The 15,370-nt window shown below is 38.7% G+C and overlaps 1 protein-coding gene across 2 annotated transcripts in view; it reads left to right on the top strand.

Moving 5' to 3' along the window:
• LOC127411257 (disintegrin and metalloproteinase domain-containing protein 17-like) overlaps positions 1-15,049 on the top strand; it is a 45,785-nt gene extending 30,736 nt beyond the window's left edge. The window contains exon 20 of one of the 2 annotated variants that reach the window (XM_051646679.1): positions 14,943-15,049. In XM_051646679.1, the coding sequence (XP_051502639.1) occupies positions 14,943-15,049 (107 nt within the window). Of the gene's footprint in view, positions 1-7,058; positions 8,985-14,942 lie in introns of those variants that run through there. The other variant, XM_051646682.1, reaches the window with a different exon arrangement.
• The last annotated feature ends 321 nt before the right edge of the window (positions 15,050-15,370 follow it).

Genomic DNA, 15,370 nt, shown 5'->3' with positions numbered 1-15,370 from the left:
GTTGAACAAAACAGTGATTGTTTAAAAACAGTAGATCGTAGCCTCCAGCACAAAAAAATAATTATAAAACTATGTATTTAATTATGTACTTTATTAGTTTAATTATTTAAGAAAATAACTTTGAACATTTCTCAGCGAGCTAAATTACAAGTAGGCCTATTTATAAAGTTATGCACAAATCTATGAATGAGCGACATACGGTCAGATTTCAGCACTTCACAATGGACAGCAACTCTTAAGAAGCACTTAAAAGTGCGTTGTGCATTCGTGTTAAATGCAGGTTTGGGAAATGCACATGAAAAAGGAAAGAACATTCGCAACTTCACATGTCGAGAACGCTCTTAAGAGCTAAGACCCATAGTTATCGGAAAAGCACACAGCCTTTTTTTCTCATGATCAATGCACTTGGCTGGGAGCGCTCTCCGTTTCAGTTTTAAGTAAATGGCTGCTTAGAAATGGTATGCAAAGAAAATTGTGCAAAACAACATACATAAATTAAGAGAAATGTCAAGAGATAAAAAGCTCTCGCTCCCTCATTGCACATGCGTTTTTTGCAGTGTAGGTGGTGCTCACGTCGCGGTTTCAGGGGCGGCCGTTGCCATATTTACAATGAACAAGAACTCCATTGCACCAAGTCATATACACACATATTTGTATTTAATAAAACCAATGTAATTAAACACAAATTCCGTTATCCAAAGTCGTTTTGGATCTGTTTTACCTTACCTCAATGAGAAGTGTTAGAGTTGTTAAATATAATCAGCCGATAGTCAGTTAAATAATAGAAGTCAGTTGAATCATAATCAGTTGTTACATAAGGTAAACAAATGATAAAATAAAAACGGCACTTGTGTTTATTGTTGATTTGTCTGTCTTTGATTTCCCTATGAGAAAACCTGATACAAATTTAGCGCATAATTTTTTTTATTTGTTGTTTATAGTTTCATTCGAATTAAAATATTTTTGGGGTGTGGTTTATGATTAGCATTGACGACATTTCACCCATTGAAATCAGTTCATTTTAAAATTGGGTTTCATTTTGCAGTTTATTTTAACCTGGCAAATCTACTTGTGCACTCATATGCTCCCAAGCCGTGGCTTTCAAATAATATCTCTTTATGAGATTTTCAAAGGATCAAGTATTTCGGCAATTTTAAAGAGCACCTATTATTGTTTTTCAAATATTACCTTTCATGTAGTGTGTTATATAGCTGTTTGTGAATGTAAAAAAGTCTGCAAAGTTTCAAAAATCAAAGTGCACGACAAATGGAGTTATTGACTTCCAAAAGAAAGAACCGATTCTGAACACCTGAAACGTAGGCCTGTCTTTTCTTCCATGTTTTCAGCAATCTGATATGAGCTTAGTAAACTGTTGTATGATTGGCTGTTAATAATAAGCTTTTCAATGACTGCTGCAGAGACTAAGAAAAAGATTAAATATTTTCACCTGTCGCGAAGAGCCGTGGACGTGAAAGCGGTAGGATATTGGGTGCACGAGCACCGCTTGCGCGCCGCCTCCGAGCCGCTAGAAAAACCGCCCGCGATTTGCCGCTTTCCAAACAGAGCGAGCGCCATGTGGAACCTGCGCTTTAGGAACATTCACCAATCGAGAGGTCTTCTCTTTACTCCTAGAGGTGATAACGGTGACTAGTTGCCACTTTTGAAGTTTTAAAATAAGGGACACTTATTTTATAGTTTTAGCAATAAATGCGATGAGTTACTATGCATTATTAATAAAAATTGATATCCTTCCTTATGCTAAAATGAGAACTTTCCTGACCCGTGACTTATAAATGGTGCATTTATATGTATGTTAAAAATATATTTATTTAAAAAAAAAAAAATTATTATTTAACTTCTTTATCTTATGTATACATTTTGGATGGTTTATACATATTGTTTAATTTTTTTATAATCTGTATTTATTTTATTTGTTTATTTTTTCCTTCACCTGTACTTGTCTTTATGATTGTATTCATACCTTGTTTGATCTTATTGAACATTTATAATGAAAAATCAGGACTTTTCAGACGGTCCCTTACCACACCCTCCACAGTATTAACACGTTTTAGCACAACGTGTGGACTTTTCAGACGGTCCCTTACCCACCGCAGGCAACTGTTCCAACTTATATCAATGTTAAATTTGGCGATCTGGAACGATTTCACCGTGACGCCATCTGACCAGCTTAAATACGGGACAAATTGTGTCCCGAATTGATTCAATACCAGACGCATCGTTTTATCTTTAAATACGGGATGGTCCTGTATTTTACGGGACGGATGGCAACCCTAACGGTGACAGAAATGTGGTGCTGCACAACACGTGGTGCGGGTGAGAGTGCCCTTGGGTGTCAGAAAGGAAGAGGAGACGATGAGAAAGTCACTGACATTTTTCTGCTCTGTCTGATTTTATTTTATCTTTCATCCATTTATATTATTATTATTATTATTAACCTTGGCTGGGTTTCCCGAAGCATTAAGTAGGACGTTAGTAGCACTTAAAGGTGCAATATGTAAATTTTTCATGTAATATTCATCTTTTTTTTTTTTTGCCAATATGTGAACGGCTTGTAACGCAACTTAAAAAATGAGCCCTTCCCGGACTTCCTAGGTTGCCTATTAAAGCCTGTAGACTGATTTTCATGCTAAGGGAGCGGGTTGGTTTTGCCGGGAAAATCCAAAGGATGTGACGTTTTGCGTGCTCCCGAGAGCCTTGCCTCATAGTGATGGGAAGATCGGATAATTTTACTGACTTGAATCTTTGAGTCTCGTTCAGCAAAATGAACTAATATTTTTCAAGACATTTAGTTCATTTCGTTCATTTGAGCAGAATTAAATTAAAATGTTACATTTTCAATAGCCAAATCCCCCCAACACGTCTACTTACGCAAACTTTGATTATAGTCCCAATAAGGAAAAATGTATAATGCGGCCAATGACAAATTATGAGAAACAAATGATTAGTTCATCTCTGGATTGAATCTTCTTATCGGAGTCGTTCGTTCTTTTGTCATGTGACAGCCGTGTGTGCATAGCATATATGGCTGTCCCGTGACAAATGAACGAATGACTCGGAGCAGAAGACTCGAGGTGAACTAATCATTTCTGTTTCCTGTGTGAGCAATGCATAGCGTATACAGCTGTCACGTGACAAAAGAACGAACGACTTAGACCAAAAGAGTTGAAAGGTGAACTAATCATTTCTGTTTCCTGTACAGCACCTATGCGGTTTTCATGTAACAAACGAACGGAGGTTAAGCAATGCACATGCGGTCAACACAAAATGAACGGATCACTCTCCGAGACTACTCGTTCTTCTGAGTCACATAAAAGATTCGTTCAAAATGAACGAATTGTTCATGAACAACCCATCACTATTGCCTCAGTGCTTCCGCTATTTAACAGTGTCAACAGACAGTCTGCAACACTAGGTAACGTTATCTTATGGCACTTTTCCACTGCACGTTACGTTCGACTCGACTCTGCTCGCTTTTCTGAGCTTGCTTTTCCACTGCAGTTTAGTGCCGCCTCAACGTGGGTGGGAGTATAGGCTGATCGTCATAGTTGTGCCGCCTCTACTGCCATGACATCATCTTATATGCGACACAAACATTACTGACCATAAACAATAACACGACCGCTAGCTGTTTGTTACTAGCTCATTGTGCTGCATAAAGCAGTTGTTGCATGGTGATTTTACACAAGTGTAACAGTTAAATTGGCCTGGTTGTTTTAGAAGCAAGCTTTCCAGTAGCTGGTCAACTAAATAAAGTGAAGCTTTCAAGCAGAATATAGAGTTAACGTAACAAAACGTACCATCCTCCATCGTGGACTCCAACAACGCCGAGTCCAGGGCTCTCTCCCTCCCATTGCTCGCTGCTCTATTGCCATAGATAGCATCCATTTGGTCGAACCACTTTCTTCTGTTTGAACCACGCCGGCTGTTGTGGTCCTTGATGGTTCTGTAGTCACTTTTATGTTTTTTTTTTACTTTTTCCTACACTGTTGGTAGGTCCGGTGGTAGCCGTGTGCGGCTGAGACACTTCCAGAAAGACTTTTTCATTTCGCGTCATTTCGTACGTCGCTAACGAGAGGAATGTCTGCACCTCGTTTATTGACCACGACGTGGTTTTGCGCACAGCCATTTCTTTTTACAATTCGAAAGTCGCGTGAACAAATTATACTGCTATTGCTGTTACTAACTTTAAAACTAGCGGTTGATGTCCCGTGTCACAAATCCAGTGACGCTGGTAGTGACGATTCTCTCTGACCAATCAGTGATCTGCAGTGTTTTGACGTCACATTTAGTATCAGCTCGGCTCGCTTGGAACCTTGACCAAGGTAGTACTAAAAAAAAAGTATCAGGTACCAGGTACTATCCACTATCCACAGTGGAAACCCCCCAAAAAGCGAGCAGAGTCGAGTTGTATCGTGCAATGGAAAAGCCCCATTAGAGATGGAATCCAGCAAACGGCCGGCTCCAAACACAATACCGACTCCTACACAAACTCTGAGTAAGCCAAAAAAAACAACAACAAAAAACAATCCCATCTGGCTAAACGGGAACGTGATCATGGTTGAGCGAAAACTAGAGTGAACATTGGCAGGACATTTGATTCCTGGAGGGACCTTCGTTTGGTTTTGTGGATCAAAACCGACCCTGAATTGGCATTCTTCTTATTGGACAGGTAAGCTTACATAACTGCAAAGCATGTGAAATATAGTGCCATAAGGATTGATCTGTGTAATTTTAGCTAACTTGATATTGCCTGCTAACACTGACGAATTGCAAGCTACCTTGCTTCGTTACTTTCAAATAATTTCAACTATCTTCTCTTTATACTAAAAGTCAGGTACACTGATTCACAGCAACTCGCATAATGTTAATCTGTAAATATTCAGCAAGGTAAACTACAATAACACATGAAATGAATGCTAGACAATGTTCAAGATTATGCAAAAAGACCCATTCATTAGTGTAACGTAACTTGGTTATACAGAAAATATATACACTCTATTATTATAAAACAATAGCACATCGATATATTAAAATGATAGTGTGATGGAATCGCATCAATACTGAATTGTGTCAACATATTTATAATGTACAGTCTATTTTATAAACAGCTACTGTCATCCTCCATCAAATTTAGCTAACAGCTATTGATAAAGCTGGCTAGCTAGCTAACGCCGACATAGGATATTGTATAAATGCAGTCAATGTATCATGCAAAGAAAAATGATTACTTCAAACTACAGTCTCGCATAGTCAGACCTATATCCACACTTTGTTTTAGCCCTGTTCCAGCACTGGAGAGTCAAATATAATATACAGTCTCAAAGTTTGTAGTAAAACAATCATTACTGTGTAACTTTAATTATGCTACCTCATCTGTCACCATGATGCCGGTGGATCACGTTCAGTCTCTGTACGTCATTGTTTTGATCGATGCTCGCGTCCCGATAGAGTGTGTGCACGAGCACGAGCTACAGGCTGCAGTTCACTTAACGGCCACAGGTGTCATTAATAACAAGGGTTTCTGAATCATACATACTGCACCTTTAATATCACACCAAAAATAAAAAGTAAACTTTACTGTAACAAAGTTCGTGATGGGGTGCAAGGAGGATGCGGGAGACGGTGAATCCAACTCAAACGGTATTTATATATAACACAAAAGTTGCTTTTCAGCACTTCACTCAATAATCACGTTTTTCAGCGTGCGCAGCTCAACACAGTCTCTGGGTTCGTGTGGTAGCTCACTCTCCCTCACTGGCATCTGGCTCGCTCTTAAATCTGTCTCCAACTCTTACTGCATTGACAAACAGCTGTTAGAGACGATCATCGCCAGGTGATGATCCTTACCGTTCTCATCTCCTGATCTCGCTCTCCATTAACAAGCCGGCGCTCAATCACGCCCCCACCAGCACATTTACTAATCTAAACTATCTATAAAACAGCCATGATGGACGATGTGTGGCCATGTGGATTCTGATCACTTACAGTACATGTTTTGAATAGGGTTGCCAACCGTTCCGTATAATACGGAATCATCCCGTATATAAAACATCAAAGCAGCGTTCCGTATTAAACCCATACGTATTGTCCCGTATAGGCTACATGTAGATTAGAGAGCCGTATATAAATGTGCAATTGGTAATGTCTGTGCAAGGTAGCGGTATGTACAGTTACTGAATTAAAGAGTGAACTTACATATGTACATGAGATTTGTCTGTGCGTGCACACGTGAGAGTGAGAGCTCTGTCACTGGTTGTTGCTACGTTACCTGGATCCTCCAGGCTGGATGCTCGCTGACAGTGGCGGGAGGTTTAACTTTACAGCGAGTATCTCATGATGGCAACTGTTACTAGTCCACCTTGTAAAAGAAAGAAAAAAACGTTTACAGAAATATAAACCAGAATGGGAGACCGAGAACCCATGGCTTGGTGAAGTCCTGGGAAATATGTATCTGGCAAATTGTAAATTATGTAGGAGAGATTTTTCTGTAAGCCATGGCGGAGTTTGCGACGTCAAACAACACGCGTCCACAGAGACTCATCGACGGAACGACCGACAGCAAAGGACCCAAGGAGCAATTTCTAGTTTTTTCGTGTCTCCCGCCACCACATCACCAGAGGCTGATATGGTAGGCTACTGTTTCAAATGTGAAAATTTATTTCAAGATGTACTCCAAAATTTCTCAGAAAAATATCATGTATAGTCAATATAGGTGTATGTGTGTGTGTTAAATGTGTGTGTGTGTGTATATATATATATATATATATATATATATATATATATATATATATATATATATATATATATATATAAAACAACAAAATAAATTGTACATCATGTATATAAAGTATATGCTTTCAGATATCATTTTGCCTATTTAATTTTAAAATAAAATATTTCATTATTGCTTAGTCAGGTGATGGGCTTACACATACAGACAGTTCCTGTAATACTGAAATCACAAAACATTATTATACTGTTCACTTTGATGCTAATAACTGTGATCTTGATCCTCATATTTGCATTTTTACTTTTAGGTTACTGCAGCTGAGTTGGCCCATGTTTACCACACTGCAAAGCACAATATGAGCTATGTCAGTGCTGACTGTGCTAACAAATTACTTCATTGGACAGTCAGTGACTCAAAGATAGTGAAGACAATTTCCTGTGGACGTACAAAAGCGGAGACCATTGTAAAAAACATCCTTGCCCCCAAGTCAGTTGCTGAAGTGGTTAATATTTTGAAGGGCTCGAAACCCATCCCATTTTCCCTTCAAACAGACGCATCTAACAAGGGCAATCAAAAGATGTTTCCTCTGTCTATTCAGTATTTCACTCCTGAGAGTGGAGTAACCCAATGAATGATTGATTTTGTGGAGAATCCTGACGAGTCTGCTGATGGCATTGTGACATGTATAGAGCACAGTCTTGAACAACTGTCGCTTACTCTAGATCAAGTGTCTGCATTTAGTGCAGACAATACAAATGTGAATTATGGTGTTCACAACTCAGTTTACACAAAGTTGAAGAAGAAGAATAGCTACCTCCTAACAGGCAACTGTCATACCCACATTGTCCACAATACGGTAAAACATGCACTGGATGAGTTTTCAGTTGATGTAGAGAACATTGTTCTCAAAATCTACGCATTCTTCTAAAGCTCTGCAAAAAGAAGAGAAAAACGTAAAGAATATTGTGAGTTTTGTGACGTTGAGTTCCATAAGTTTTTGCGTCATGTTGTGACCAGATGGCTGTCACTGAACCCTGCGATCACTCGCCTCATGCAGAACTGGACTGCTCGTAAGTCCTACTTAATTAGTCTTGGAGATGACTGTCCAAGGCACCTGAGGATTTTGCTGAACCTGAACATGGATGCAGAAGAGCTGCCTCTTTGAAGAGGTGGTGAAGAATCTTGAAAAAGATGCCACAACATCTGTTGATTTGTATGCCATCATGAAGTCTTTCATGAACAAGTTGATTCAGAGGAGAGATGATGAGTTCTATGGATATTTGACAAAACTGAAGCTCCAGCGTCTTCCCCCATCTGATGCAAATACTGCCAAAGAGGAGTTCAAAGCCTTCTTCAGCACTGTCATCAGGTATGTTAAGAAATGGTTTGACTTCTCTGAGGACAACTGGCTTTTTCACCTGCAACCTTTGTCTCTCCAGTCTGAGAAACTTTCCTTTGGTGATATGGAGAAGGTTGCAGAGACACTTAACCTCATTCAAAAGCTACAAATCAACATGGATGCACTTTACGATGAGTGTGTCAATGCCAACCCCATTTTGGAGAAGCTGAGAGAACATGAGCAGTGGCAGCATACAGACACAGCTAAAAAGTGGATGAAAGTGCTTCAAGCAGCAGATCTTCCAAACATACAGGCTTTAGTCTCATTTGTCCTGAGCATTCCATCATCCACAGGCTACGTGGAGAGGATATTCTCCATAATGAAAAACAAGTGGAGTGACTCAAGGAACAGATGCTCTGTTGAACTCATGAAAAGCGAGCTGCTTATCACCATGAACTTCAACACACCATGTTATGAATTTTACAAAACTGTACTTCATGACAAACAAATCATTGCTGCTGTGAGAAATGAGAAGTACTCATGGAAAAAATGAGTGGGCTCTGAGAGGAAAAGAAAGAAAGTTAAAATCGTGTTTTTTTTTTTTTTTTTTTTTTTTTTGCACTTTAATCTGTTGAATTTTTGCACTTTTGTTTGCACTGTTCATAAAAAATGTGAAACATAAAAGACAAAACATTTCTACATTTACTGTAAGTAACATTTCTACATACATGTCTACATTTAATCAGTTGCTGTGTTTATAAAAAGAAGTTGAGTTTATCAAAGCCTATTACATGCACATTAACTTTTTAACAAGCTCAACTGTCATGTAAAGTACTTTAAAAATAAAAATGACAACATGCACTTAAAAGAACAATCTGTTCCTCATCATTTTTGCAGTCCCAATTCTATAGTGGTACTACTCAGGCAGGTGGTTTGTGTAATGGATGTGACATTTTAATATGACATTATAATTCTTTTTAGAATTAAATTGTACATAAATAGCTTAAGCAAAACGTATTTATGTCTGAGATTCCTTTTAGCATTTAATTCAGGCAAAAAAAAAAACAGACATTTATACACATACTTCTTCAGACACTGAAATGACAAACTATGTGGTACAGTACAAATATTTTGAGTGTCCCTTATACTGTCCCTTATTTTCCTATAAAGAACCAAGATTGTCCTTTATTTTTCTTTGCTGAAGTTGGCAAGCCTAGTTTTGAAGCTGCCTAAAAGTAAACATTTTCTGGGATACTGTACTATTAGAGATTTATAAGATTTAAGGGTATGAGGGGTATTAAAAGGGAATTTTGAACAATGCACCTTGGAAACATTTGAAATAATGTACTGAACGATACCCATCTTGTTAAGATATTACTTGTGTGTAATTTGTATAACCCAGAACCCCATTTATATGGAGAATGGATAGAAATAGTTTAAGAAATATATATTATGGAATGACTGACTCATAATTTAAGATTTAAAGTTACTGGGAGAAATGGGAATATGTATGAATATTGAAACGCCATTTAATCATTGTACGTATGTCATTAACAGATACCCCACTTGTTGCATTTGTGTGTGCATGCGTGCATACGTGTGTGTGTGTGTGTGTGTGTGTAAATATACCTTTGTGTTGTAAAATAAGTAAAATACATTTTTTATATCATATTTGCTGTGTAATTCAAGGCCATTTAGGATTTTTTTTAGGAGGAAATGGAAAACAGTAACTATGTTCGAAATAGCATACTGCCATACTGCCAACACACTCTCACAGTGAAATCGTTAGGATTCATTCTCTTTTGAATTACTACAACTTTCACTACAGCCAATGACGTCACTGGACATCGTTTCCATCTAATACGTGACAATTACTTGCTTCTGTCACCAGGGTTGGGAGGTTTACTTTTGAAATGTATTCCACTACAGATTACAGAATAAATGCTGTAAAATGTAATTTGTAACATATTCCGTTAGATTACTCATGGTCAGTAACGTATTCTAAATACTTTGGATTACTTCTTCAGCACTGGTAGATTTTTTCACTTGTTTTGACTATAAAAATTCTGCCAGTACAGTAAGACAAAATACACACGTTAAAAATACATTCACTGAAAAACCTAAATATCTTATGCAGTGTTGTTTCTAAAACAAGATCAATCAAATTGATCTTGATTTAAAGATTTTTAGATATTTTTACAGGAAAACAATACAAAAATTATTATCAAGAATATGATTTTTGCCCTAATATCAAAGGTCTTACTAGAAAAAAATAAATTATGATCGTGCCTGGTAACGTGCATGTAAAATTGCTAGAAATTTTAGCTTAGTGTAAAGCTGTTTATTTCTATTTCTTCTGCTCCAAACGTACTTCTCTGTCTGCTCGTATGAATGTAACATATCATAAGAAAGTGTTTCTTTGCACTTTGGATCGCATCATTTATACAGGTGCATCTCAATAAATTAGAATGTCGTGGAAAAGTTCATTTATTTCAGTAATTCAACTCAAATTGTGAAACTCGTGTATTAAATAAATTCAATGCACACAGACTGAAGTAGTTTAAGTCTTTGGTTCTTTTAATTGTGATGATTTTGGCTCACATTTAACAAAAACCCACCAATTCACTATCTCAAAAAATTAGAATATGGTGACATGCCAATCAGCTAATCAGCTCAAAACACCTGCAAAGGTTTCCTGAGCCTTCAAAATGGTCTCTCAGTTTGGTTCACTAGGCTACACAATCATGGGGAAGACTGCTGATCTGACAGTTGTCCAGAAGACAATCATTGACACCCTTCACAAGGAGGGTAAGCCACAAACATTCATTGCCAAAGAAGCTGGCTGTTCACAGAGTGCTGTATCCAAGCATGTTAACAGAAAGTTGAGTGGAAGGAAAAAGTGTGGAAGAAAAAGATGCACAACCAACCGAGAGAACCGCAGCCTTATGATTGTCCAGCAAAATCGATTCAAGAATTTGGGTGAACTTCACAAGGAATGGACTGAGGCTGGGGTCAAGGCATCAAGAGCCACCACACACAGACATGTCAAGGAATTTGGCTACAGTTGTCGTATTCCTCTTGTTAAGCCACTCCTGAACCACAGACAACGTCAGAGGCGTCTTACCTGGGCTAAGGAGAAGAACTGGACTGTTGCCCAGTGGTCCAAAGTCCTCTTTTCAGATGAGAGCAAGTTTTGTATTTCATTTGGAAACCAAGGTCCTAGAGTCTGGAGGAAGGGTGGAGAAGCTCATAGCCCAAGTTGCTTGACGTCCAGTGTTAAGTTTCCACAGTCTGTGATGATTTGGGGTGCAATGTCATCTGCTGGTGTTGGTCCATTGTGTTTTTTGAAAACCAAAGTCACTGCACCCGTTTACCAAGAAATTTTGGAGCACTTCATGCTTCCTTCTGCTGAAAGATGCTGATTTCATTTTCCAGCAGGATTTGGCACCTGCCCACACTGCCAAAAGCACCAAAAGTTGGTTAAATGACCATGGTGTTGGTGTGCTTGACTGGCCAGCAAACTCACCAGACCTGAACCCCATAGAGAATCTATGGGGTATTGTCAAGAGGAAAATGAGAAACAAGAGACCAAAAAATGCAGATGAGCTGAAGGCCACTGTCAAAGAAACCTGGGCTTCCATACCACCTCAGCAGTGCCACAAACTGATCACCTCCATGCCACACCGAATTGAGGCAGTAATTAAAGCAAAAGGAGCCCCTACCAAGTATTGAGTACATATACAGTAAATGAACATACTTTCCAGAAGGCCAACAATTCACTAAAAATGTTTTTTTATTGGTCTTATGATGTATTCTAATTTTTTGAGATAGTGAATTGGTGGATTTTTGTTAAATGTGAGCCAAAATCATCACAATTAAAAGAACCAAAGACTTAAACTACTTCAGTCTGTGTGCACTGAATTGATTTAATACACAAGTTTCACAATTTGAGTTGAATTACTGAAATAAATGAACTTTTCCACGACATTCTAATTTATTGAGATGCACCTGTATGTATAAATGTTTTCCATCTGAAAGGACTAAATATTAAATGAAAAATATGACAATAAAATGCAAAGTAATCACTTCAGTAATCTAAATACTTTTTGAATGTAACTGTATTCTAATTACCAATGATTTAAATTGTAACTGTAATGGAATACAGTAATGGAGTTACTTATATTTTGTATTTTAAATATGTAATCCCGTTACATGTATTCCGTTACTCCCCAACCCTGTCTGTCACACACAACAGCTTCCTATCATGTTTACACACTCTACTGATTGGTTAAGTTTAGATAAGGGGTTTGGGTAAGGGCATAATATTAATAAGTATGTCCTTAACACCTCGTGCGCAGAACTCACGCTTACTTCCGCATTTGACATCCGGGAATTTGCACGTGACGAAGTCGTACAAGTTTATGCGAACAACATCGTGCGTGACCATACGAAATAGCCAACTCGAAATTATGTACGAATTTCATTGAGATTGGGTTGATACTGCTCTTAGCCTACTATTTCTGCCCTAAATTGAGCTATAAATTACAGAAATAGTACGAATAGTATGTTAGTATGAGTTCAGCCATGACAACTCTGAAAGATTTGGCATGTTAATGTGGGCATGACATATTGATAGAATATTAGTCTTGGCTGACAAGATCTGCTACGCTGCTGGTGCTGCAGAGCAAGTACTGCGACTTGCTACTGCTAGAAAATATACAGACATAATGAGTTAAACATTTGGCTAGCTGCTGCTGCACAATTAGACAAAATGCAAGACATGCTGCATCAAGGAAGTATGACATGCTGCTGCACAAATAGACATTACAAATAATCCCCATGTAGCAGCTCTAGCTGTGGAGGTGGGTTTCAGGAAAAACAAAAACTCATGTAGCGCGCTGCAGTGAAACCAGCTTATCTGCAAAAGTGAGCAATTGAAATGCTAGACAAAGAGTGAGACGGGAATTAATTGGCTAATCGATTACATGCAAGGACCAATCAGTTTACACCATGTGAGATTGGCTTAACATGCCACAACAGATAACAATTTCAAAGAACCAAAGAGTCAGGTTCAGAGGGTGCTATTGTGAGATACAGTGACTTCATATGTTTTTTGTTTTTTTTCACTTTAGCAAAAGTATAGTTTTCTGATGGTAAATATTTTTTCTACCATACTCGATACATATTTTCAACTCTACCATACTGCTCCTAGCCTACTATTTTTGCTGAAATGGATCGAAGGATGGATCGTGTGGCCAACAAAGACAGATGGAAGGTGCTGTCACCCCGATCCAAGACAAGATGCGTGAGGTGCACCTATGGTTGTATGGGCACGCAGTGCGAAGCGTGGAAGCATCTGTGGGGAAACCAGCAATGAAGTTAGATCCAGCCAGCCAATGTCCCCATGGCCATCCCAAGAAACATTGGATGGACTGTTTAAAAGAAGACACGTGTGTCACTGGAGTTGACCCGGAAGATGCTCTGGACTGCAGGAAATGGAGAGCGGCTTGCAAAACAGCGGACCCTGCACTACGGCAGGAAAAGGGCTAGGATGAAGATTTTTATAACTCACTCTCAGCAAGGAGATTGCCACTTAATTGAAATACAGGCCAATAGAAACTTTGTCTTATACAGCAAATTGTCTTGAGAATAACTCATAACTTTTATTAGAACCCGTCTCCCACTAAACCTGTCTCCCCATCAGAAGATATCCAAATATCAGAGTTTTGTCTGACATCCAGAACCAGTCAACAAAAACAGCTTGTTATGTTAAGTTTTCTACCAGCCCAAGAGTTAGGCAGCAGAAGGCAGGAGAGGAAGTGATGGTCAAAATGACCAGAATTTATTAAATAATCTTAGTTTTGAGACTATCAGTGATTAGTCAGACTTTGTCTGATCAGCACAAACAAAAAGTCTTTCTAGCAAGTCAGTCCACTGGTGGCCATATTTGGAATGCTTCCCGGGGGGCTATTTCCAGTCATGCCAGTGCAGCTCCTATTTACTTGAATGGGGAAAGATTGAAATCTCAAAAACAGTTTGCCGAGCTTATGCTTAAATTACATATTTCAAATCAGCAGTAAAATGTGACAACATTGGAATCATAAATTGTGCGTCTTTACCTCATATTACGTTAAAAAAACAAAATTTTCCCGGCTTGTATAGCTAATATGCATGCACTTTCTCGAGTTGATTGACAAGCGATGTCTGTGTCTAAAAGGTGATTGGCTCTTTTACCTGTAAGGCGGGACTTCCTTTCTACATCCGTTGACTGTTGGGCGTTCCAATTGCTCCTGTTCATTTTAATAGAAGTGGCCCATCTCTCCTAAATAAATAGTCTCTGGATTAAACGAGCAAAATTCGGCTGGTCACATGATCTCAACATGGTGCCACTCACCAATGTGCACCCACAGTACTATCCCAGATAGCACAGGTACATCTCCGAGATGTCTGTTTTAGATCTTTTCATCTGGAAAGCATCACAATCTAATTAACATCTGCTAAACATCTTTAAAAGATCAGATTTACAAACATTCTAAATCATAAACGTCTCAAAGACATCTTCTGAATGTCTTATTGACATCCGAGAGGAAACGTCTCATTGCAGATGAGCAAACAACCTAAAAAAAATGTCTTGCAGGTGTAAACACACACATAAAATAGACGTCTGAGTGATGTATTTGTGCTATCAGGGATATGTAGGATAAAACAGCTTTTTCTCTGACTGATATGACTAGAGTCTTCATATAAGTGTACATCATTTATTTATTTATTTATTCAAAAATACCACTCTTCTATAACTATTGCTTTCTGTTTAGAAGTTCAGAAATGTGCTAACAAATTGTAACCTTTTAGGTGTTGCGTCCCCTTTAAGAGGCGCTGGGTGGAGCTGTACAGGAAGTGAAGTGTCACCGCAAGTCTCGCCAAAACAGAGGAGAGAGTACTGCGGACCGCCGCTTTGATGAAACTACATAATAATTATTCCAGTCCTACATTGCTGCACACTGGCTTCAAAATAGAGGTATGCCCTGTGTGCTTGTTTACCAGTCTCAAACTCACCATTTAATTTAAAGCAAACCACCAAATAACAGCCCTTTGCGCTTGCATTCGTGAAGAAGTTAGACGTGGGGAGCTGCAGTGGGTGGGGGCAAGTGTTTATCCTAGCAACGGGTTTCCGTTACTTTCCGCTGTTTTCATGAACGCTCGCGGTGAGCTCGAGCCCTGTATGGAGGCGCACGAGCTGAGCGGGTCTCCGTTGATTCCTCGCAGGCTGCCCGAAATTT

The sequence above is a fragment of the Myxocyprinus asiaticus genome, chromosome 20 (genome assembly GCF_019703515.2).
Source record: "Myxocyprinus asiaticus isolate MX2 ecotype Aquarium Trade chromosome 20, UBuf_Myxa_2, whole genome shotgun sequence".
Lineage (NCBI taxonomy): Eukaryota > Metazoa > Chordata > Actinopteri > Cypriniformes > Catostomidae > Myxocyprinus > Myxocyprinus asiaticus.
Note: the sequence above shows the minus strand (reverse complement) of the source record. Positions and strands in the feature narration are given on the sequence as shown.